We start from the raw sequence: 23,811 nt of genomic DNA on the forward strand, positions 1-23,811 counted from the left end.
TTCTATAGAGAAGGCTGAAACTGAGAGCAACAACTGTATTCTAACTCTGATAGACAAATACAAATAGTCACCCTGAAATGGCGCCAGAATTCCTGTTACCACTAACACAGCAGACAGTTGTAGCATTCCTCCTAAATTCCCAGTCAGTCATTTATTAGCAATTAACTGTAGTGATGGAAGTGATGCCACATCAACCCACAAGCTCCTGCCAATATCAACCCATTACATTACCGCAGGTAAGCACAGACAGACCATTCTATTTTAGCTCCTCATTTTTTGAAGAAAAGGGCAAACATATATCCAAATCCTGCACCCCCTATCCCCACTACCCAATCATAAAAACACACATTGAGGGATATCAGTATCTGTGTGTAAACAACCTTAAACTTACGTGAGATAGCATAAATGACATCAGGAGCAGAGTTCTGATAGCCTACAGACTTTACAACCAATAGATGCTTTTTCTTTAATCTATCAGAATCAATGTCCTAGCCCAGCCGAATTTGTTAATCCAGTGCAATAAATATGACTAGTTTCAGTGGAAAAAATGCTTACTCTCAAATGTATCTGAAAAATAGCAAGTCATACAACAATCTGAAGGAACACTGAGATACTACTATCACATAGAATTCTGTAAAATAAAGACATTAAAAAGTAAAAAGCAGCCCTTTATAGAGACATTCCTTTTGTTTCACTTCTATATTAAGAACAATTATGACAGGGCTGGGTGTGGTGGCTCATGCCTGTAGTCCCAGCACTACGGGAGGTCGAGGTGGGTGGATTGACCCTGGCCTTGAGCCCAGGAGTTTGAGACCAGTCTAGGCAACATGGCAAAACCTCATCTCTACAAAAATACAAAAATTAGCCAGCCATGGTGGTGCACACCTGTAGTCCCAGCTACTTAGGAGGCTGAGGCAGGAGAATCGCCTGAGCCTGGGAGGTTGAGGCTGTAGTGATCTGTGATCATGCCACGGCACTCCAGCCTGGGGGCAAGAGAGCGAGACCCTGTCTCCCCCTGGCCAAAAAAAAAGAATTATGACAGGATGGTGGTACGACATGCATACTTTTTTTCCCCAACTGGTAAATACTAAAGCAAATGACAGAATGTGCCAAGATTAGCTTCAGGATAGGGTACAGATCATTAGGTTGTAATGGAAAGAACTTTTAATGTTGAAACATCTCGAGACCAGCAATGACAGAAAAACTCAATGAACTCTATTCCACAGGTCTGAAGATCTATGCGAAGAGATGGAGAAGTAGGTAACCAATGAACACAAACGCAAAAAGGGAAATCTAATACAAACTTTAAGTCCATCATTTACAATGTTTGCAGATTGCTGATGGTACTTTCATTCAGCTATCTGACATCTTTTCAGTGAACAAGAAACTTTAATTTCATAATATTCCCCAAGTTATAAAACATACATGTGGCTAAATTCAGGGTCTAAATGTCTCAAATGTTTAGTTTCTTAAAGAAAAACACCGTTTCACTGAAATCATTTCTCTATGGAAGGATATGTCAACTGAGAAGTTTAAGTATAAATAAGTGAAATTTTAACTATCCCAGATTTTCAAACCTGGAGAGAGCAGTATGACACACCCTATGGACAACAATGGCCTATAAACACTCTTTAAATAAGTCCTACATTACAAGTTTCCTCTACAAGAGAAAAACATTTCTTTCTTCCCCTTCCACCCCTACCCAGTCTTGGGCAAATATTTATTATGGACAATGCAAGGAAATATTGTTGAGTACCTCCACCATGTACAGTACACATACCACAACAGCAATGCAATCCAGGATGTTAGGTTAAATCTAATGTGACATTTGAAAGGGAGCAGCTCATAAGAAAATTGCTGCATATTTAATTGCTTTTCCAGGGCACTGACAATATCCATGGTAGAAAACACCAATAATTTCTTTAACTTTTTGTATCGTTGTCCTTTTTATAGGCAGCAGGGAGTGGAGTTGATAACAGCAACATGCACAAAACATATCAGCATTGGACTCAAAACTCATGAAACAACAGGATAGTAAAATCTTTTAAAATGACTTCATTCTAAACCCAAATGCATGGCTTTATATTAGAATGAAAAATACTGGCTCTTTCTAGTCTCAATGTTGTGATTTGTATGCCAGCAGTACAAAATTTTTGGGGAATCAAGATCCCTAGAATTTAACCTTAATCATGTTGCTGACTACTAATTTTAGTACTCCTCTACTAAAGCTCAATACCACTTTTAAGTCCTATCTACTTTATTGTATGTAAATGCCAAACAAAATGTAAGTGAAGGCCAAGAGATTAGTAAAGCAATCATATTTTTTAAAGCCTATAAATCAATAGACAGCCCAGCTATTCAAAAGAAACTCACCACAGGCCAGGCGTGGTGGCTCACGCCTGAAATCCCAGCACTTTGGGAGGCCGAGGCGGGCAGATCGCTTCAGGTCAGAATTCAAGACCAGCCTAGCCAACATGGTGAAACCCTGTCTCTACTAAAAATAAAAAAATTATCCAGGCATGGTGGCACACACCTGGAGTCCCAGCTACTTGGGAGGTTGAGGCAGGAGGATCACTTGATCCGGGAGGCAGAGGTTGTAGTGAGCCAAGAGCGTGCCACTACACTCCAGCCCGGGCAATGGGAGAGAAACCTTGTCTCAAAAAAAAAAAAAAAAAAAAAAGAAAGAAAGAAACTCACAACAGACTTAATTCTCTTTAGCATAATAAAAACTAAGATTTTGTCAAAGGAACACAACTACTTCGAAGTCAGGTTCCAGTAAGACTTTTTATAGTTATTAATTCAACTCATGATTCTCTTTTCTAATTCTCAAAGTATTGTTTTATGACTTCCATGACACCAAATTCTGTACTAGTTGCTTTTACTTCTAATCACTTGCTTTTACTTCTCATCTGCTGCCTTCTAACATGTCGTGCTGCCTATGGTTCCATAATATTCCATGTGGTCAAACATGTAGATAAGGAAGAGGAAAATAAAAGATATAAAGAAGATCCAAATGGAACTTCAAGAGATAAAAATTATGATATCCGAAATGTAAAATACATTGAATGAAATTAACACAAAGAAAAAGAATTAATATACTTACAGATACAGAATTAAAAACTACATACAACCAGAGAGGAAAATAAGAATAAGAAAATCTTAACAAAGATTCAGTAAGCTGGGAAAGTATCAAGTGGTCAACATAAATTAAACTGGGGTCCAAAAAAGGGAAAGTGACAGAGAGAGTGAAAGAAAAAATATTTGAAGACATAATTGTATAAAAATTTCCAAATTTGATGAAAACTACAAACCTACAGATCCAAGAATCCCATAAACCCCAAGCAGAAGAAAAGCACACAATAGTTCATAGCTTTTTCTCTATTGTTTTTATGTTTTCTGTTTCACTGATTTTATACTCTGATCTTTTTCCTTTTTTCCTGTATTTTCTGTTTTGCATTAATTTCCTCTACTTTGTCTAGTTTCTTAATGTGGAAGCTGAGGTCATTGATTTCAGATCTTTTCCCTTTATAATATAAACATTAGCCCTATAATTTTTCCCTTGAGTATGGATTTAGTGCCATCTCAGAAAATTTCCTGTTTTTCTTTAAGGTTTTTATTTTGAATTAGCCAGGCATGATGGTGCGAGCCTATAGTCCCAGGTACTCAGGAGGCTGAGGCAGGAGGATCACTCAAGTTCAGGAGTTGGAGGCCACAGTGAACCATGACTAAGACACTGCACTCCAGTCTGAGTGACAGAGTAAGACCCTATCACCATTAAAAGAAAACAAGTTTTTATTTTGAAATGATTAAAGATTCACAAAAAGTTGCAAAATAGTACAGTGATACTCTGTGTACCTTTCACTCAGTTGCAAAATCAGAAAATCACCATTGAAACAATCCAGAGACTTTATTCAGATATAATGAAATTTACATATACAGTTTTACACTCAATTTATGTGTGTGAGGGTCTATTCAATTTTATCACATGTGTAAATTGGTGTAACCTCCACTACAATCAAGATACAGAACTGTCCTATCACCACAAAGATCAACCTTGTAATAATTCTATATAGGCACATTCTCTCCCACCCCATCCCTAATCCCTGGGCACCACTAATCTATTATCTATCTATAATTTTGTCATTTTGAGAATGTTATATAAATGAAATCATGCAGTGTGGAAACTTTGGAGATGGGCTTTTTTTCACTCATAATAATTTTCTTGAGGGTCATCAAACGTGTCCCAAGTATTAATAGCTCAATCCACTTGTAAAAAAATCTGAGTAGTTGTCAAAGATATGGGTATATCTGATTTCAATCTCATTCAGTCAAAAATAATTTCTTAATTCCCTTTAGATTTCTTCTGTGAACCATGGACTATTTAAAAATGTGTTAGTTTCCAAATATTTGTGCACTTTCCAAAGATCTTTCTGTGATTCATTTCTTACTTAACTCTTGTGGTCAGGGAAAATACTTTGTATGACTTGAAACCTTTTAAATTTACTGGGATTTGTTTTAGAGCCGAGAAGATTCCCTATATTGGTCCATATTCCCTGCACACTTGAAAAGAATGTGTATTCTGCTGTTGAGTGAAGTGTCCTACTTAGTCTGATATTAATGTAGCAATTCCAAGTTTAAAGTGTGTTTCTTATAAGTAGCATACAGTTAGAACTTACTTTTTAAATCTAATTTGACAATCTCATTTTTTATTAGAATGTCCGTTTATAACTAATGAGTATTGATATGGTTAGAATTACATACTCTTGCTTGTTTCCATTTTATTTCCTTTGTTGGCATAGTAGATACAACACTTTGTTTTTGTTATTTTAGTAGTTGCTTTTGAGTTCATTATGTACATCTTTAACTTATCACAGTTTACCTTCAGGTAATATTATACCACTCATATATATTACAAAAGTCTTACAATAGTATAGTTCCATTTCCCACCCCCCTGGCCTTTATGCTACTGTGTACACACACATATATACACACATGCGTAGGTACACACACACGTATATATTAAAAACAATATGCCATTTTTTTCTGTTAACGGTCAATATTTTAAAACAAGTCAATTATATTTTAAATTTTAATTATTTACATTTTTACAAATTAGAAAAATATCTCATCCATTTCCCTACGTTGTTCACCATTCCCAGTGCTCTTAATTCCTTTCATGCTGATGTAGTTTTCTTCTGCTTTAAGGACTCCCTTTAACATTTCATATGAAGCTGATAACTTCTTCAAGCTTCCACGAATCTGAGATTTCTAATATTTTGCCTTCATCTTCAGAGATTTAGGGGGCAAAGGCAGAATGTAATTCTGGGTTGATGGTTATTTTCTTTCCATACTTCAAAGATATCTGCTGGCTGGGCGCCGTGGCTCACGCCTGTAATCCCAACACTTTGGGAGGCCGAGGTAGACGATCATCTGAGGTCAGGAGTTTGAGGCCAGCCTGACCAACATGGAAAAACCCCATCTCTACTAAAAATACAACAAATTAGCCAGGCGTGGTGGCGCATGCCTGTAGTCCCTGCTACTTGGGAGGCTGAGGCAGAAGAATCACTTGAACCCAGGAGACAGAGGCTGCAGTGAGCCGAGATCACACCATTGCACTCTAGCCTGGGCAACAAGAGTGAAACTCCGTCTCAAAAAAAAAAAAAAAAGAAAAGAAAAGAAAAGAAAAATCTGCTTATCTTTGCTCCTTGGTGTGTAACATGTCTTTTCCTCTGGCTGCTTTTAAGATTTTTTTTTCTCTTTACCAATGATTTTGAGCAAATTGATTATAATACACTTTGGTATGCCTTTCTTAAGGTGTCCTGTACTTGGGATTTACTGACCTTCTTCTATCTGCAGTTTTATACTTTATATCAAATTTGGAAATATTTTGGCTATTATTTCTTCTGTCCCACCACCCCTTCTTCAGAAATTCTGTTTATTAGTGTATATTTTCCCACAGTTCAGTGATACTCTTTTTAAATTATTTTCTTTCTGTGTTTCATTTTAGAAACAAGATCTTTATCTTGCTCTATCTTCAAGTTCACTAATCTTTTCTTCTGCAATTTATTTATTGATTTTATTATTATTATTATTATTATTATTATTATTTGAGAAAAGGTCTTGCTCTGTTGCCCAGGCTGGAGTGCAGTGACAGAATCATGGTTCACTGCAGCCTTGACTTCCTGGCCTCAAGCAATGTTCCCACCTCAGCCTCCTGAGTAGCTGGGATTAAGGGTATGCACCACCATACCTGGCTAATTTTTCAAATGTTTTCTTTAGAGTCAGGGTCTCACTCTATTTCCAGGCAGGTATTGAACTCCTGGACTCAAGCAATCCTTCCACTTTGGCATCCCAAAGTGCTGGGATTACTTTTCTGCAATGTATAATCTATCTTCAGTCTTATGCAATGAAGCTTTCTCCTCACACACTGTGGTTTTCACACCTAGGAGTTTTTTATATTTAGATCTAAGTAATTTAGAAGTCTGCTTAACTTTTTGAACATATGGAATACAGTCATAGTAACTGTTAGTGTCACTAGTCCTGACTCTGTGTGACCATTGTGCCCTCTAAGACACTCAGATGGTTGTTTCCTAGGCTGCAGTTTCCTCAGAGGCACCGGTATTCTGTTGAATACTGGAAAAGGACCCTCTGCAGTCTTCAGCATGTTTTCTCTGTGAAGATCTCCCCTGATATCCCGTCCAACAAACTCTAGGTGAGGGTTTGAAAATAGTAAATATTTTGGGCTTTGTGGGTCATATGGTCTCAGTTACTGTTACTCAACTCAGTGATTATAGCTTAAAAGTGGCCACAGACAAGATAAAAATGAAACGGTGTGGCTGTGTTCCAGTAAAACTTTATTTACCATAAAAGCACATGGTAATTTGCCGACACCCGCTCTTCTTTGGTCTTACTGGACTCTCAGCTCTGTCTCCTCAACTGAGGGAGTTCCCTGGGTTTCACTTGCTTTCTCCCTCACTGTAACACAGCCTAGAAACTCCAAAGACGATAAACTAAGGCAAGTGCAGGGCTTGTCTCATTTGTTTCCCATCTCTCAGGGATCATTGTCCTTCATTCCCTAATGTCAGATGACTTGAAAACAATTGTTTCATATATGATTTCTGTTTCTGTTGTTGCTACATGCAGGAAAGTAAAACTGACCCCTGTTAGTCCATCTTGTTGGGAAGCTACTACTCAACTGGAACCTCAAGAAATAGTCAATGAAACTGAGAGAACACTAAATCTCCCCAAAATTTGAGATCAAATTGAAACATATAAAATATTTTCTCCATCTTTCTCATATTCCTTTTAAAGTTAGAAGAAACCAAGTATACACCCAATAACACACAGGGAAGTACTATGGACCCCAGTCACCTTTCTATTGTATATCAAAGCTACATTTCTATTGAATGAATGTATATTTCTATTACAAATAAAACTCAGTAAGTTTACAGAGGAACTTTTCACACACTCACAGCCTGATTTAGAAAGAAGTCCACACTCTGAAACCCACTCTGCCACAAAGCTAGTTAATGTCAGCAAGTTAAAAACACTGTTGCTGCCAAATTACCTGAAAGAAAGGAGGAAACATTATTTTTCCCTTAAATAAGGCTTTCCTAAGGCAATTCGGTAAGCTCTGTTTTTAATTTACAAATTGGAAGCTCTACAGCAGACTGAAGAAAAAGTTATTGTCTATTTTGGGATCATATTCATAGCTGGTTGGTATTTACTGATATGTTCTATGGTTTATCTTTGTTTTTGGCAAAGGAATACACTGAAATATAATGCCTGTGTTGGAAGGCAATATAGTATGTAATTTTTATTTTAAAGGGAGTAAATACAGTGCTAACACAGAAATCACTAATGACCTCTGCTGTCATCTTTTTATAAACTATTCCCAAAATTTCTTTGACCAAGGCAAAACATCTTTTGGATTATAAATTTTTGACTTTTACTTTTACTGAGTTAAACAGAAAAATTAGATTACCATCTATATATTTAGCTGGCATATATAAATTAATCTGTGAAACTGCTGAAATATCAGACTTTTAAAAAACTTATTAAAAATGCCAATTTCATATGGTTCCACCTAATAACAGAGAAGTCATCTGTGCCTCTACAGTGACCTCTGTATGGAACATTCTAGTATGATCTAATTTACAATACACCAAAATTCCTCAATTTGGGGTATCAATTTGTGATACAGCAAAATTCTTCAATAAAAATAAAAATTCATTAATTTTGGTCATTCCATTCAATTAATATAGGTAGGAAATGTTACTATAATTTAAGAATACAGGATCTGGAGTTTTTACTTACTTTATATTAAGATTACATAAGAAGTGTTTAGTGTTTAGGGCTGGTTCCCCCTTCCTTCCACCACAAGCCTCCCTTTTTGCCACATATACAGAACTTGTTTATTAACTAGCAGTGTATTTATTATGATTACCGGGCTGGAAGGGGAGTGGAGATTCCTTGCTAAACATCCTGCTCTCCTACTCTCTTCTCACTGAGATGAAGTCTCTTTCCCATTTCCATTTACATCATTCTTTGTCTACTTTTACTATAATTTCCGGAGTTTGTACAAGTCTGCTTCACTTGATCCACAGATCCAAATACAAAAAAAAAATGCTTGCAACATTTGTGAAGTTTGTATTAGAGTTTACCAAAAAGTTATACAGTCAGCCTTCCATATCCCTGGTTCCGCATCTATGGGTTCAACCAACCACAGGCTGAAAATATTCTGTGAAAAAAAAAGGATGGTTGCGTCTGTACCGAGCATGTCTAGACTTTTTTCTTGTCATGATTCCCAAACAATACAGTGTAACAACTATTTATATAGCACTTACATTGTATTAGGTATTATAAGTAATCTAAAGATGACTTGAAGCATACAGGGGGATATGCGTGGGTCACATGCAAATATAGTACCAGCATCAGGGACTTGAGCATCTGTGGATTTTGGTATCTGAGGGAGGTTCTGGAACCAATTTCCCATGACACCAAGGAATGACTATATTTGAAAATTCTTTGAGAATAATATTTATTAAAGTCTTCAAGTTGGGAAATAGGTGATTTCCAATATAGTTAAGGAAAACAAAAAACTTTCTGGCACGAGGTATGATATACTTGTGTTTTAAAAGGTATAATATCCTTACAAATGGCTTCAGTAAGGGAAATCTGGGAGAAAGCAAGAGAGTAATAAAGTCTGCTTAATGGCTCTAACTTGCAGAAAGGGTGCAACAGATGGGTGGGCATTCTCTTGAAACTGGCGCCAGTATTGCTTTTATTTTATTTTATATATATATATATATATATATATATATATATATATATATATATATATATAGAGAGAGAGAGAGAGAGAGAGAGAGAGAGAGAGAGAGAGAGAGAGAGAGAGAGAGAGAGAGAGAGAGAGATGAAGTCTCACTCACTCTGTTGCCCAGGCAGGAGTGCAGTAGTGCAGTCTCAGCTCACTGCAACCTCCAACTCCTGAGTTCAAGCGATTCTCCCTCAGCCTTCCGAGTAGCTGGAATCACAGGTGTGCGCCACCACACCTGGCTAAATTTTGTATTTTTAGTAGAGATGGGGTTTCGTCACGTTGGCCAGGCTGGTATCAAACTGCTGGCTTCAAGCGATCCCCCCGCCTCGGCCTTCCAAAGTGCTGGGATTACAGGCATGAGCCACTGCGCCTAGCCTTTTTTTTTTTTTTTTTCTTAAGAGACAGAATCTTGCTCTGTCACCCAGGCTAGAGTGCTGTGGTGTAATCACAGCCCACTGTAACCTCAAATTGCTGGGCTCAAGTGATCCTCCTACCTCAGCCTGCTGAGCAACTGGGACTACAGGTGCATATCACCATGTTCAGCTAATTTTTATAATGTTTTTGTAGAGACAGGGTCTCTCTATGTTGCCCAGGGTGGTCTTGAACTTCTGGCCACAAACAATCTTCCCACCTTGGCCTTCCAAAGTACCAGGATTACAGGCATGAGCCACCATGCCCAGGCCAGGTATTCCACTGTAAATGCAGAATACAAAAAAGGTTTTGTAAATTGTACCAAAAGTCCCAGAAGTCTATCATTTGAAAATATATTCTTCTGAGATAAGAAACAAAAGCTTATAATAATAATGCTCAAATGTATAAACTATTTTACAGTTTTAAAAAGGACTTTATGCTGGGCACAGTGGCTCACGCCTGTAATCCCAGCACTTTGGGAGGCAGAGACGGGGTGGATCGCAAGGTCAGGAGATCAAGACCGTCTTGGCCAACACAGTGAAACCCCATCTCTACAAAAATACAAAAAATTAGCCAGGCGTGGTGGCATGTGCCTGTAATCACAGCCACTTGGGAGGGGAACTGCTTGAACCCAGGAAGCAGAGGTTGTGGTGAGCTGAGATCGTGCTACTGCACTCCAGCCTGGCAACAGAGCAAGACTCCATCTCAAAAAAAAAAAAAGGACTTTAGCATCATTTCATTGATCATCATAACACCTCTATAAGAGCAAGAATAATAATTGATATCTACATTTATCAAGTTATTGCTGGATTTAGAACTAGAACCCAGGTCTTTTCATCTTTATCCCAATATTAGTCCACCTGGAACTCAAAAGGTCTAAAATGAAATGCATTATACAATAAGTCCTCATTTAACATCATTGATAAGTTCATGGAAACTGTGACTTTAAGTGAAATGAAGTATTACAAAACCCATTTTACCACTGACTAATTGATATAAACAAGAGTTAAGTTCTTATGGCATATATATATATATATATATATATATATATATATTTTTTTTTTTTTTTTTTTTTTTTTTTTTTTTTTTTTTTTTGAGACAGAGTCACGCTCTGTCACCCAGGCTGGAGTGCAGTGGCGCAATCTCGGCTCACTGTGAGCTCCGCCTCCTGGGCTCACGCCATTCTCCTGCCTCAGCCTCCCGAGTTGCTGGGACTACAGGCGCCCGCCACCACGCCCAGCTAATTTTTTGTATTTTTAGTAGAGACTGTGTTTCACCGTGTTAGCCAGGATGGTCTCGATCTCCTGAACTCGTGATCTGCCGGCCTCGGTCTCCCAAAGTGCTGGGATTACAGGCCTGAGCCACCACGCCCCCACCTCTTAAGGCATATTTTTTTTTTCTGGTCAAAAACATCAGTAAACTTTTGAATAAAGACCCCAAATGCTTTAATATTAAACATCAAAATAAATGTGAGCTATATATACATTTAAGAAAGATTAATGAAAACAAGTAATACGATTATTTACTCATTTTCTAGCGAATCACTGAGTAGTGGAGCTTGAAGTGCTGGTGAGTTAAATCAAGGAATAAATGTTTGCAAAGTGAAAATTTTAATGAGCACCTCCTACAACCACGAAGTTAAAAAACAGATAATAACCAATATGCTGGGCTTGCTGAGCACTTTCATATAGCAACATTTATTGTTGTGCATTTCTGTGATTTACCATATATTTTAAGAATTTTTATTTTACAATAATTTGTATTCACTCATTCAGAGTTGTGGGTGGACAGAGCCTATATCCTGGCAGCTCAGGGTGCAAGGCAGGACCCGATCCTAGACAAGACACCATTCGATTGCAGTGCACTCGCACACACAGGCCCGTATTTACTCAGCCTGGGACACAATGGAGCCATGCCAATTAACCTAACATGCATACCTTTGGTATCAGGAAGAAAACCTGTGTACCCACTGAAAACCCACGCAGACATGGGGAGAACGTGACAACTCCACACAGGCAATGGCCCCAGGCAGGGAGCGATTATTTTTTCTCATCAGCCTTGTAAAGAATTGATGTTAAACAAAATGACATCATTCAAGGACCTGCTGTATTCCATATGAGAAACCACAGAATCATTAGTAACTACTTAGTTTCAAATTGTCTCTCTCTTTTTTGAGACAGAGTTTCACTTTGTCACCCAGGCTGGAGTGCAGTGACACCATCTCAGCTCACTCCAACCTTCACCTCCCAGGTTCAAGCAATTCTCATGCCTCAGCCTCTTGAGTAGCTGGGAGTACAGGTGCACGCCACCACACCTGGGTGATTTTTTTGTGTGTTTTAGTAGAGATGGGGTTTCACTATGTTGCCGAGGCTGGTCTCAAACTCCTGAGCTCAGACGATCTGCCTACCTCGGTCTCCCAAAGTGCTAGGATTACAGGCGTGAGCCACTGTGCCCAGCCTCTAATTCTTTTCTATGCCAACTATTAAACATCTCACAGGTCTGTCCTGTCTTCTCTGTAATACAGCATTAATTTAAGGTCTCATCTTGCTCTAGGATCACCTAGCCTCCACTCCCTTCCTCTGAATTTCCTGCTGCAGTGCTGCCGGAGTGATCTTTCTTTCTTTCTTTCTTTCTTTCTTTTTTTTTTTTGTGAGATGGAGTCTTGCTCTGTTGCCTAGGCTGGAATGCAAGGGCGTGATCTTGGCTCACTGCAACCTCCACCTCCCGGGTTCAAGTCACCCTCCTGCCTCAGCCTCCCAGGTAGCTAGGATTACAGGCATGCACCACCACACCCAGCTAATTTTTTTGTATTTTTAGTAGAGATGGGGTTTCACCATGATGGCCAGGCTGGTCTCAAACTCCTGACCTCAAGTGATCCTCCCGCTTCAGCCTCTCAAAGTGCTGGGATTACAGACGTGAGCCACCGCGCCCAGCCCAGAATGATCTTTCTAAAATACAATTTTGATGGTGTCATTCCTATGCTTGAAAACATGTAATGGCTTACTACTGCCAACAGTGGTGGTTCTGAAATTATGCACCTGGGGATTTTTGTTGTTCTGAGCATTAGACAAAGGTGTTTAGGGCAGCTAAAATCAAACAGAGTGTAATGTCAATAAGGTCAATCACTGGAACAAAAAACAATTAAGAGATAGATATAGCTATATCTTTTCCCCTATGTGTTTTGTAAATATTTCAGACTTGTTATAGTATGTCTATTAAATAGACTTAATAGGTATCAAAATAACAACACAAAACACAATATTAACTCTGAAAGAGTCAACTATGCTTAATTCAACAATTAGTTTTGCTCCTTGAGAGGTAATGGAAAATGTACTCATGATTCTTATTTCATATCATATTCATGTCATGTATTTTTCCAGTTCATATGATAGTTAAATATATGCTTAAAAAATCTAGAAACTAACAACTTCTATATGCACTGCTTCTTGAATCAACCTGAAAACCACTTACATATCACCCGTCTGTGATGCCATAGGCAACACACGTCACTGCTCTCACAGTTCAAGTTATAACCCTCCACTGATACACCTACCCCACTTTATTTTACTTTTTTATTAAATGTCTATCTCCTGAATTAGGGAATTCATTGAGGAGAGAAGCAATATACTAATCACCTTTAAATCAGAACTGCCTCACACATAGTAGGCACTCAATAAAAATGCCCTAGAAAAAGCAGAGAGTTCAACAATAATATGAGAGAGCAAGACTGCCAACTATTGATTACAGTTATAGAGTTTCATAACTTGAGAGCAAAGTCTATAAAATATTTCTGTTTCCAGTATAATATATAACACATTATAAAGATAAAATAAAATCATTCGACAACTATTTTAATTCATGCTTCCTAATATACCGGGCAAGACAATGTGTTAAATACAACAAAGTTTCATTAAAAACATGTCAATGTTGATTTTTAAGAATTTTCTTTAAAGCATGCACTACTCAGAGCCATCAAATTAAATTAAGGATTCTGTCTATATCTACAAAACTGAACTATAATTGTAAATAATTTTTAATTCTATAAACGCAAACTGGATAATAAATACTAAATTGCCTTTAAATGACTCCCATATAAAAAGCTGTTATCTAGGTCAATGAACTTGGTTCAGTCTCTACAAATGCTCACGCTTAAACATATAAGTAAACAAACAAATTAACAAATGTAGTTGAAATCTTTACCTCATTATTGCAAGTAAAATTCTACCAAAAGAAAAGCCTGCTGGCATTGTTTTCATAGTTGCACTTTTAACTGTGCTAAGTTTTGGGTTTTTTTTTTTTTTCCATGTTAGAAACTAGATTCCAAGCTTTATGAAACTTTTTATTATATCCTAGCATTTTCAGGTGGTTGTTTTTATGTTTGTTTGAATTTTTGAGCCCTCCAGATATTCCCTATCAACTTTTATTACAGGAATATATTTCATAGGTAAAGAATATAAGCAGTCAGAGATACAATGTATACTAAGGCTTACAGTTTATATTTGTATTAAATATCTTATTTGCCTCAAACTGATTCTTTAAGGCCCATGGCCTATGGACCAGTGGTAATGTTTGCTTTCAAAGCTAGCATTTTAAGATGAAATCTGAATAGACCATACGAAAGGAAAAAAAAAATCTGAACTACTTACGGCCAGCAAGCAGGAACTGATAATACTGTACTGCATCTGCAGCGAGGAGCAGAGGGTGGTTTGCATTAAACGGTGGCTGCAATTCATTCCATTGAGGGGTTCTAAGGAAACAGGAGAAGAATATTAATATTTAAGCTTAATAGATGGGATGTAAATCACCATGACTGTCATCACTTATGAACAGTGACTTAAACTCACACTGCTTTTGTGATCATTAAAATGAACTTGTAATCATTAAAATGAATGTGATGAAACCTGAAACACAAGGCCATCTGCTTAGAAGAAATAAAAAGGTGGCAGTCTTTCATACAAATAACATGCCGTCAATATAAGCTTAACAGCAGAAAACCCTCCAACAGGATAGGCAAGACATTCAGAAGATTAAACAGGTGTAAAATTCAAATGTTACAACTAACTAGTTCTAATTTATGTAATTTCTGACCTCTCTATTCTTAAAATACGTGTATATTTTAAAATAAAATGAAGTAGGTAAAAATGGTTAATAAAACACAGCTGTGTAAATGGATGACTTATTATAGATCAAATTAGCATCTGAGTTCTGAAATAAGTTACTGTTTCAACAATGATAGTGTAGTAACTTTAATTAGATCTGCCCACTCCTAAATAAGCTTGATAAATCAGATATTGATCAGATCAATCCAGCATAGTAAAGTAGTAGTAAAGAATGCTGGAGCCTCCAAAAATCAATACAAGAATATTTTAAAATGTCAAAAGGACAGGATCATTTTCATATCCATTTTTGTCTGTTTCCTTCCATACATGTCAGGAGCAATTTTTTCTTTCCTGGACAATGAACTATATTAAAGAGGTTTTATTCCAGGTTTTTTTTTCCTTTTGGTTATAGTTTATAAAGATTCTAATCATTATGCACGTTTGAGATGGACTCTGATTCTTAATAAACATTCCTACAAGGCTTAACCACTGTATCTTGGAGAATTACTTTCAGAGAAACCTTCAAATCTATCTATATTAGTTTCTATTCCCCTTAATGGCTATCTCAATGTTACTCTCTATTTTCAGTGAGCCTGAGATTGCAAATAGAGGAAGCATAAATCCAAGAAAATTTAACAAAGAAGTGCAAGGGGAAAATAAGTTCAAACAGAGGTATTCTCCAAGGTACATACAGAAGACAATTTAAAAAATATGTTCATGGGCTGGCGCGGTGGCTCACGCCTCTAATCCCAGCACTTTGGGAGGCCGAGGTGGGTGGATCATGAGGTCAGGAGATCAAGACCATCCTGACTAACACAGTGAAACCGTGTCTCTAGTAAAAATACAAAAAATTAGCTGGCGTGGTGGCTAGTGCCTGTAATCCCAGCTACTCAGGACGCTGAGGCAGGAGAATGGTGTGGACCTGGGAGGTGGAGCTTGCAGTGAGCCGAGATCACGCCACTGCACTCCAGCCTGGGTGACAGAGCAAGACTCCGTCTCAGGAAAAACAAAAAAAATGTTCACACAAGAATCTGTACATGAATGTTCACAGCAACATTATTTAATAACAGCTTAAAAAGTAGAAATATCTATCAACTAATAAAGGGATAAACAAAATGCAGTATAACCATATAATGGAGTATTATGTAGCCATAAAAAGGAGTGAAATTCTGACACACGCTACAACATGGATAGATCTTGAAAATATGCTAAGTGAAAGAAGCCAGACACAAAAGGTCACATATTATATGATTCCACTTACATGAAATGATCAGAGTAGCAAAATCCATAGAGAAAGAAAGTAAACTGGCTGCTGCCTAGGTCTGAAGGGTTGGAGAAAAATAAGGAGTGACTGCTAATGAGTATGAAGTTTCTTTTTAGGGTGATGAGAACTGATTGCAGTGATAAGTGCATAACTTTGTGAAAAGTCACTTTTAATGGGTTAATTTTATTGTATGTAAATTATGTCAAATGAAAAAGTAATGAAAGGCCAGGTGCTCATCCCTATAATCCCAGCACTTTGGGAGGCCAAGGCGAGTGGATCACCTGAGGTCAAGAGTATGAGACCAACCTTGACAACATGGTGAAACCCTATCTCTACTAAAAATTAGCCAGATGGGATGGCAGGCACCTGTGGTCCCAGCTACTCAGGAGGCTGAGGCAGGAGAACCGCTTGAACATGGGAGGTGGAGGCTGCAGTGAGCTGAGATCGTGCCACTGCCCTCCAGCCTGGGCAACAGAGCGAGACTGTCTCCAAAAAAAAAAAAAAAAAAAAAAAAGGAATGAAGTATTGTTTGTTTTGCTAGATGAAAGTGAGATTTAAGAAATTACATACTATATGATTCCATTTATATAAAATTCTAGAAACTGGGCCAGCACGGTTGCTCACGCCTGTAATTCCAGCACTTTGGGAGGCTGACGCGGGCAGATCACGAGGTCAGGAGATTGAGACCATCCTGGCCAACATGGTGAAACTCCGTCTCTAATAAAAATACAAAAAAATTAGCTAGGTGTGGTGGCGTGTGCCTGTAGTCCCAGCTACTCAAGTGGCTGAGGCAGGAGAATCGCTTGAGCTGAGATCGCGACACTGCACTCCAGCCTGGGCGACAGAGTGAGACTCCGTCTCAAAAAAAAAAAAAAATTCCAGAAACTGTAAACTAATCTGTAGAGACAAAGGGGGTGAAAGAAGGAGAGATTACAAAGGGTCACCAAGAAACATTTGAGAGTGATGTATTTGTTTACCATGTTAATTGTGGTGATGATTTCGTAGCTGTATGCATGTCAAAACTTATCAAATTATACGCTTTTAATCTTCTATACCTTAATGAAGCTGTTAAAAAGAAAAAAAGAAAAGAGGTACTACCTAACCAGAGTCCAGCTGGCTCGAGGCGATGTCATCATTTCCAGTGGCGTGTCGTCACTAATCTTGGGTGCAGTGCTGAGGGGTCGCGGCTCCATCATGTGCTCCACTAAGGTGCCATAGCAACTGATAATGTACAGGGACTCAACTACAACTTGTTTGGACTGATCTACAAACAGAGAAACAGAACCCGATGTGTTATGATGGCATAAATGGAGCACAGAATAATTTTTACAAGTTAATGATCTTATCAGTCTGCTCCTGAGGCTGCTCAGAGAAAATGAAAAGACAGGAATTTTTTTCTTTTTCTTTTTTTCTTTTTTTTTGAGATGGAGTTTTGCTCTTGCTGCCCAGGCTGCCGCCTCCCTGGTTTAAATGGTTCTCCCGCCTCAGCCTCTCGAGTAGCTGGGATTACAGGCTCCTGTCACCACACCCGGCTAATTTTTGTATTTTTAGTAGAGACGGGGTTTCACCGTGTTGGTCAGGCTGGTCTCGAACTCCTGACCTCAGGTGATCTGTGCACGTTAGCCTCTCAAAGTGCTGGGATTAAAGGCGTGAGCCACCATGCTCAGACAACAGGAATTTTTTCATATGCTGCTTGTTCCTTGCCTAAAGGTTGCCTCGTATAAGTACATGCTAGTGAATATGAAAATGTCTATGATATCAGAGTATTTTCAATCTTAAACAACTTATTTCAAGAATGATACTACTATGCCCCAAATCCTAATATAGTAAAATACTTTATAGACTTTTGTAGTTGTCTACAATGTAATTTGTCCCACATTATGAAAAATGAATGATATCAGGAAATGGACTAACTGAAAAGGAATAATGTATGGACTAGGATTTAGTTACCCTGCATGTACCAAATGACTTGCATGAAAGGTTAGTTGTATGCCTAAATCAGCCTAATGTCTCATCTATTTTTTTTCTCAGAAGACTTAAATTTAGAACTTAAATTTGTGGATCAAAACAAACAAAAAACATTTGATGTGTCAATGTAGGTTCATCAATCCAAACACATGTACCACTCTGGTTGGGGATACTGATAATAAGAGGCTTTGCATGTGTGGAGACAGAAGGTATATATGGAAAAATCTCTGGACCTTCTGCTCATTTGGCTGTGAACCTAAAGCTCCTTTAGAAAATAAAGTCTATTCAACACACATACACAGGCATGCATGTGCATCCCCTTCCCCCAAATCCTCTTCTTTCTCTCCATGGGATCACCGGCGCCATGGTAAATGAAGATCAGCCATACTTTGAGAAGTTAGGTGCTGAATATGGATCTAATCAACTGACTTTATAAGGAATACACATGTACCCACTAGCAAAACAGGTTTAGTCCTCTCTCTCGGGTTTTACAGTAAACCTAGGAGCATATAAAATCACTCATGAATGCTGGGTGGGTCATCTTATCTCTGTGTCAGGCGAATCAATTACAGCTGATTTGAGAAAATAGCTAATGATCAGCCAGAGGGACATAAAGGAGTAGCAAGTTAAAAAGGTAATTAGAACAGAAGGGAGAAGCATTTGAAATCGAGCTTCTCAGAGGGTTTTAACTAGTAACAAAAAGTCCTTTCGATAGCATCATTAAACCTAAGGAGGTAACAAAAAAAATAAAGATGGGATAAGGAAATGGAAGGCTTGCATACTTAACAGTATCCTCTCCCACTTAGGTAAGGAACCTGCTGCGCCTGAGATCCCATTACCAAGGAAAGGGTCACTGAAAGGCGATAACAAGAGAAAGGGCTCATGTCTGACTGCCAGTGTTAGCATAAAGGAGAGCCATTTTGCCAAGAACAATACAGCCTGTGGAACTCACCAGAGAAGTGCCCCAGTAACAACCCAGTTTGTGACCTACTTTAATAATACTAAAATATTAAGGGGAAAATCATAACATTCAAAATTATATACTTGGTTTATGAATGTAGGCATTCTCTTCTAAACAGAAGCAATAAGGATTCACATGCTATAAAGCACTAATCCTATAAACATTTTAGGTATTGACCCTGGTGATCAAAGCAGGGATTAGAAAGATAATAACTACAGTAGTCCCTCCTTAGGTGCGAGTTCAGTTACCCATGGTCAACTGCAGTCCAAAAATATTAAACGGAAAATTCCAGAAATAAACAATTCATAAGCTTCAAATGGCAGACTGAATAGCGTGGTAAAATCTCTCGTTGTCCCATCTGTCCTGCCTGGGACATGAATCATCCTTTGTCCAGCATATCCACGCTGTATACGCTACCAACCCAGTAGTCCCATAGTACCTATCTCAGTTATTAGACTGAAATGCATTGTACCATGTAGGGCTCCGTACCATCCGAGGTTTCAGCCATCCATTGGAGGTCTTGGATGTATCCTCCACAGATAAGGAGAGACTACTGTATATTAATTCAAAGGAGCAATGGTAACCACAAAAGCTGAGCCTTATTTCTCACTGGCAGGCTGTTTCCTCTTTTTTTTTTGAGATGGAGTCTTGCTCTGTCACCCAGGCTGGAGTGCAGTGATGTGATCTCGGCTCGCTGCAACCTCTGCCTCCCGAGTTCAAGCGATTCTCCTGCCTCAGCCTCCCAAGTAGCTGGGATTAGAAGCGTGCACCACCACGCCCAGCTAATTTTTGTATTTTTAGTAGAGATGGGGTTTCACCATGTTGGCCAGGATGGTCTCGATCTCCCGACCTCGTGATCTGCCCACCTCTGCCTCCTAAAGTGCTGGGATTACAGGCGTGAGCCACTGCGACTGGCCTTAATTGTGTTTTAAAACATGGCAGAGTTGATTTTTTTTATGTGAAGATTTTTAGCATTAGAAAATCTGGTTTCAAACTCTGATTCCATTGCCTAACTAACCAGTACTTTCAGCTAAGATATTTAAACTTGCTGGTCTCAAGTTCTTCATCTCTAAAACAGGGACAATGACGCTTTTCCTCTCTGTACTTCACAGACCAGGGGTGAAACTAGCTTGTAAAAATGTAAAAGGTATAAAATGGGTATAGAATTGACAGCACTGAGATCACCTGTAGATTGTCACCAACAAAACAAAACAAAATCACTCAGTGGGCAATTCATTAACGTTCATACTGAGAGAATAGTTTTTCTTCTTGACTAGACTTGAGTAGTTGAGAAGTGACATGCTAATTACATTAAAAAAATTGGTTTCCAGACTACTGGGTACAAGATTATTCTAGGGAAACTGCTAAAAATTTTCCTTAAGAAGCAAAAATTACAAATAGAGCATTCATGTTTCAGTAAAAATACATACCTTTTTCTCTTTTCAGACCTGCATTATTTGCAAACCATGACCTGGATGTTCCGAAGATAGCAGCCACACAAAATTCTCCGCCCATCGATTTGCTGGGTGAAATTTGTGGAGGAGGTTTAACTTTGCTTAAAAAATAAAATAACAGTAAAAAACAATTATCATGATGAAATGATACTCCTTTAGGTAATGACAGTTTTTCCTTTAAATTCCACCCCTATTCAAATCCTCCAATATGAACATGCATTTTGCCTTAAGTAATAAACGGTGATGTGAGACTATGTTCTGGAGTAAAAGTAGAATTATTTCAAAGTTCCAGAGTTTTGTAAAGAGAGCAACATTTATAAGACCAATAAAAATCAACTCCTTTTTGAAGTATGTGCTGGCAAAATCCAAGTCACTTCTTTTCAGATGAGTAACATGTCCCTAGAAATTTCAAAGTGAAGCAATAGTACCAGCATGAACATCTCACAATAATAAAATGGTTTATCACTTCATTTCTATATATATTAGGTTGATGCAAAAGTAATTGTGGTTTTTGCCACTGCCTTTGCACCAATCTATAACATGTGGGATTAACAGTATAAATGAATTTAGACAGCATGGATGAAAATGAGGTGATGTAGAATGAAGCCTTGAAAATGCTCTCTCGGCCACAATGCTATGGAGAGTTAGACAGTGCAAGGGAAGAATAGCTAATCATCTAATGCAATTATATTCACTGATCTTCCTGTTGTCTCTTTTTCTTCTCGGATTTGTGAAAATGATGTGTCTATTTTTGTTCAGAGAAAAAGACCAAGGTGGAGTTACATATCAATAGCCTCTCAAACCTAAATCTTTTCTGTTGCTCATATGTCTGAGGACACATTTAGTAACTGCCATTACTTCCTGTCACTGCCATTCAAAAGAAGTAGATCTCCTCTGTTTCCCACAAATAAGTTTTCATGCTCAGCTTCTAATATCGACCTCACACCTTTTCAATCCCGTATTTCTGTTCTCTTTTGGTTTATCAAGGGCTTCCCAAAGCAATTTTGCCAATCACCTTTGATAAATTATTTTCTCTAATTCATAAACCAGTAGCCTCATCGTGCACTGGTAAAGATCACAGCCAAGGTAGGAAACAATAAAAACTAGAGCTCTGATGTTCCTCTCTGCTAGTTAGCCTCCAATGTCAAACATTAGTTCTACCTTATTTTGCTCAATTTTTGTTTTCATCCTTTACTAAAGTATGGTGGGATGGAAAGAGATAGTTTTGGAGTCAGGAAGAAACATGTAGTTGAATCCCAGTGCTGGCACCTCTGAGCTGTGTGACTTTTGGTTAAGTTATTTAACCTCTCAGAGCTCAGACTACTAATATGTAAAATAGAAATAGTAATGCCTACTTCATAGGATTATTTTAATGATTATATTATCTCGAAGCACTGTCCCCAGCTCATAGTACCACCTGAGGACTTCTTAGGAGTGCAAGCAAATACTCATAGGCCCCATCCCAGACCTACTAAATCAGAAATTCTGGGAATGGAGCCCAACAATCCGTGTTTTGAAACAAACCCTCCAGATGATTCTGATGCATGCTCAACTCTGAGAACCACTATATTAGACAAAGCAGGTAAAGTTCCCAGGGCAGTACTTTCCCATATCACAGTACTCAGCAAATGCTAACTTTTCTATATGGTCCTCAGCCCCAACCTAATCTTCAAAAAATTCAGACTTTGCTTTGGTAATCTCAGTTTCCCAGTTCCTATGACATTTTAAATAGTCTCTCAGACATCTTATTTCCTGAGGCTTGTTTAAACATCTTCCTCTAAGGATGGCTAAGTCTGGATCAGAGGCAACTATGATTGGTCCCTTTGGTCTCCCCACTTTGAACAAAATCCATGGTAATGCATATTACTACATATGAAAGAAACCTCTTCTGCCATTAACATTTCTTAAAACACTTCTCATTATTCCTGCAACAAAAAACATCCATGCCTAAAATGTCAACCAGTCACAGTGAGACTTCCAGTGACAGGGAATAAAGACATCGTTTTTAAATAAAAAGTTTCTGTGGGAAGCTGAATCTGGCTCTATAAACTGTTTCACCTCTTCACACTTGCATTTGTCACAACTGTAGTAACATACCTCCAGAAAGGAAGACTCTCCTCTGCCCTATACCTGAACAAATATGCACCTTCCCGTGATATCTGGGTCACTGGCATCAGAATTGTTCTTTCTGGTTATGATGCTCTCTGTTGCATTACCTGAGAATATAAGGCTTCTTTCAAAGCTTTTATTTCCATCACTAAACTGCTATCATTGAACTGACAAATTCCTCTAGCTGGTATCTTTGAGGTACCACTGGTCATTTTTAATCCTTAGGAGTTTTGGGAAGATGGTGGCTGGGGGAACGGGAAAGAGAAAAGTATTGTAGAATTTTTTGAAAGCAGTTTGCAATTGTGCGACTATGTGCTTTTACTAGAATCACCATCAGAGAACAAAGCTACTACAATGTACCAACAAGCTTCATTGGGACAAACTCAAAGCTCTTTGCAAATTACTGGATGTAATTGTTGTTGTTTTTAAATCATGTGGTAAGTAACAAGTGAGCATGCCTCTTCTTAAGAGAAAATATGGTCCCTCTGAAGTATGCATCCTAAACAGACTTAAAAATATTTGCTTCCAGGCCAGATGGCAAACTTTCTAACATGATAATAAAAAGTAGAAAAATGAGAGGACATCAATTTAGTTTTTTGACATACAAAAAATATTTTTTGTATGTTTACTAGTTTAGAGTCTAATCAGCTCATGTCAAAAGCTAAAATCTCTTATACGTCTATAAGTTACATACAATTCTGTTTTGGAACACACAAGTAAAAAGCATCAACACAGTGTTATTTTTACATAAGCTCAGTATCTCCTACAGAAAATAAGTATTTTATGGTAAAACTATGCTTAATTTCAGTAAAGAATTATCGTTTTTATTTTTATATTTCATCATTTCTTTTTTCCTCTGATAGGGCCTTAAATTTCATTAGTAAAAGTCTGTGTTTATTAAGGAGTCAAAAGAGTTTTCACCCTGAAAATAACTTGCTATCTGCTACATAACATAGTGTTGTGTGTTGGGTATGAAGCATATTGGATAAACACATTCATATCAAGTTATTTCTATCATCAATCTATAATCTGGAATGATTGTGGTATTTCAGCAAAATAAAAACATAAAAATATGTGTGTGTCTTTAAGATTTGCAGAGGAATAAAAAGGAGAAATAATCTAATAAAAAGAATGTTATGAATAAAATATCTTCTATGGGATACACTCAAAGTTAGAAATTTTAACTTGGATTCAATCTGCCCTTCATCCTAAGTTTTTAAAAGTCC

At 37.8% G+C, this 23,811-nt stretch overlaps 1 protein-coding gene across 9 annotated transcripts in view; it reads right to left on the reverse strand.

Moving 5' to 3' along the window:
* The window catches only part of BCAS3 (BCAS3 microtubule associated cell migration factor), a 709,394-nt gene that overhangs the window by 337,555 nt on the left and 348,028 nt on the right, over window positions 1–23,811 (reverse strand). For all 9 annotated transcript variants that reach the window (XM_019027610.4, XM_019027611.4, XM_019027606.4 and 6 more), the window contains 3 exons: window positions 20,453–20,577; window positions 17,192–17,357; window positions 14,377–14,477 (listed from right to left, as the gene is read on the reverse strand). In XM_019027610.4, coding sequence (XP_018883155.1) covers window positions 14,377–14,477; window positions 17,192–17,357; window positions 20,453–20,577 — 392 coding nt within the window. The remainder of the gene's footprint in view (window positions 1–14,376; window positions 14,478–17,191; window positions 17,358–20,452; window positions 20,578–23,811) is intronic.

Source organism: Gorilla gorilla, chromosome 4 (assembly GCF_029281585.2).
Source record: "Gorilla gorilla gorilla isolate KB3781 chromosome 4, NHGRI_mGorGor1-v2.1_pri, whole genome shotgun sequence".
NCBI classification, from domain to species: Eukaryota; Metazoa; Chordata; class Mammalia; order Primates; family Hominidae; genus Gorilla; species Gorilla gorilla.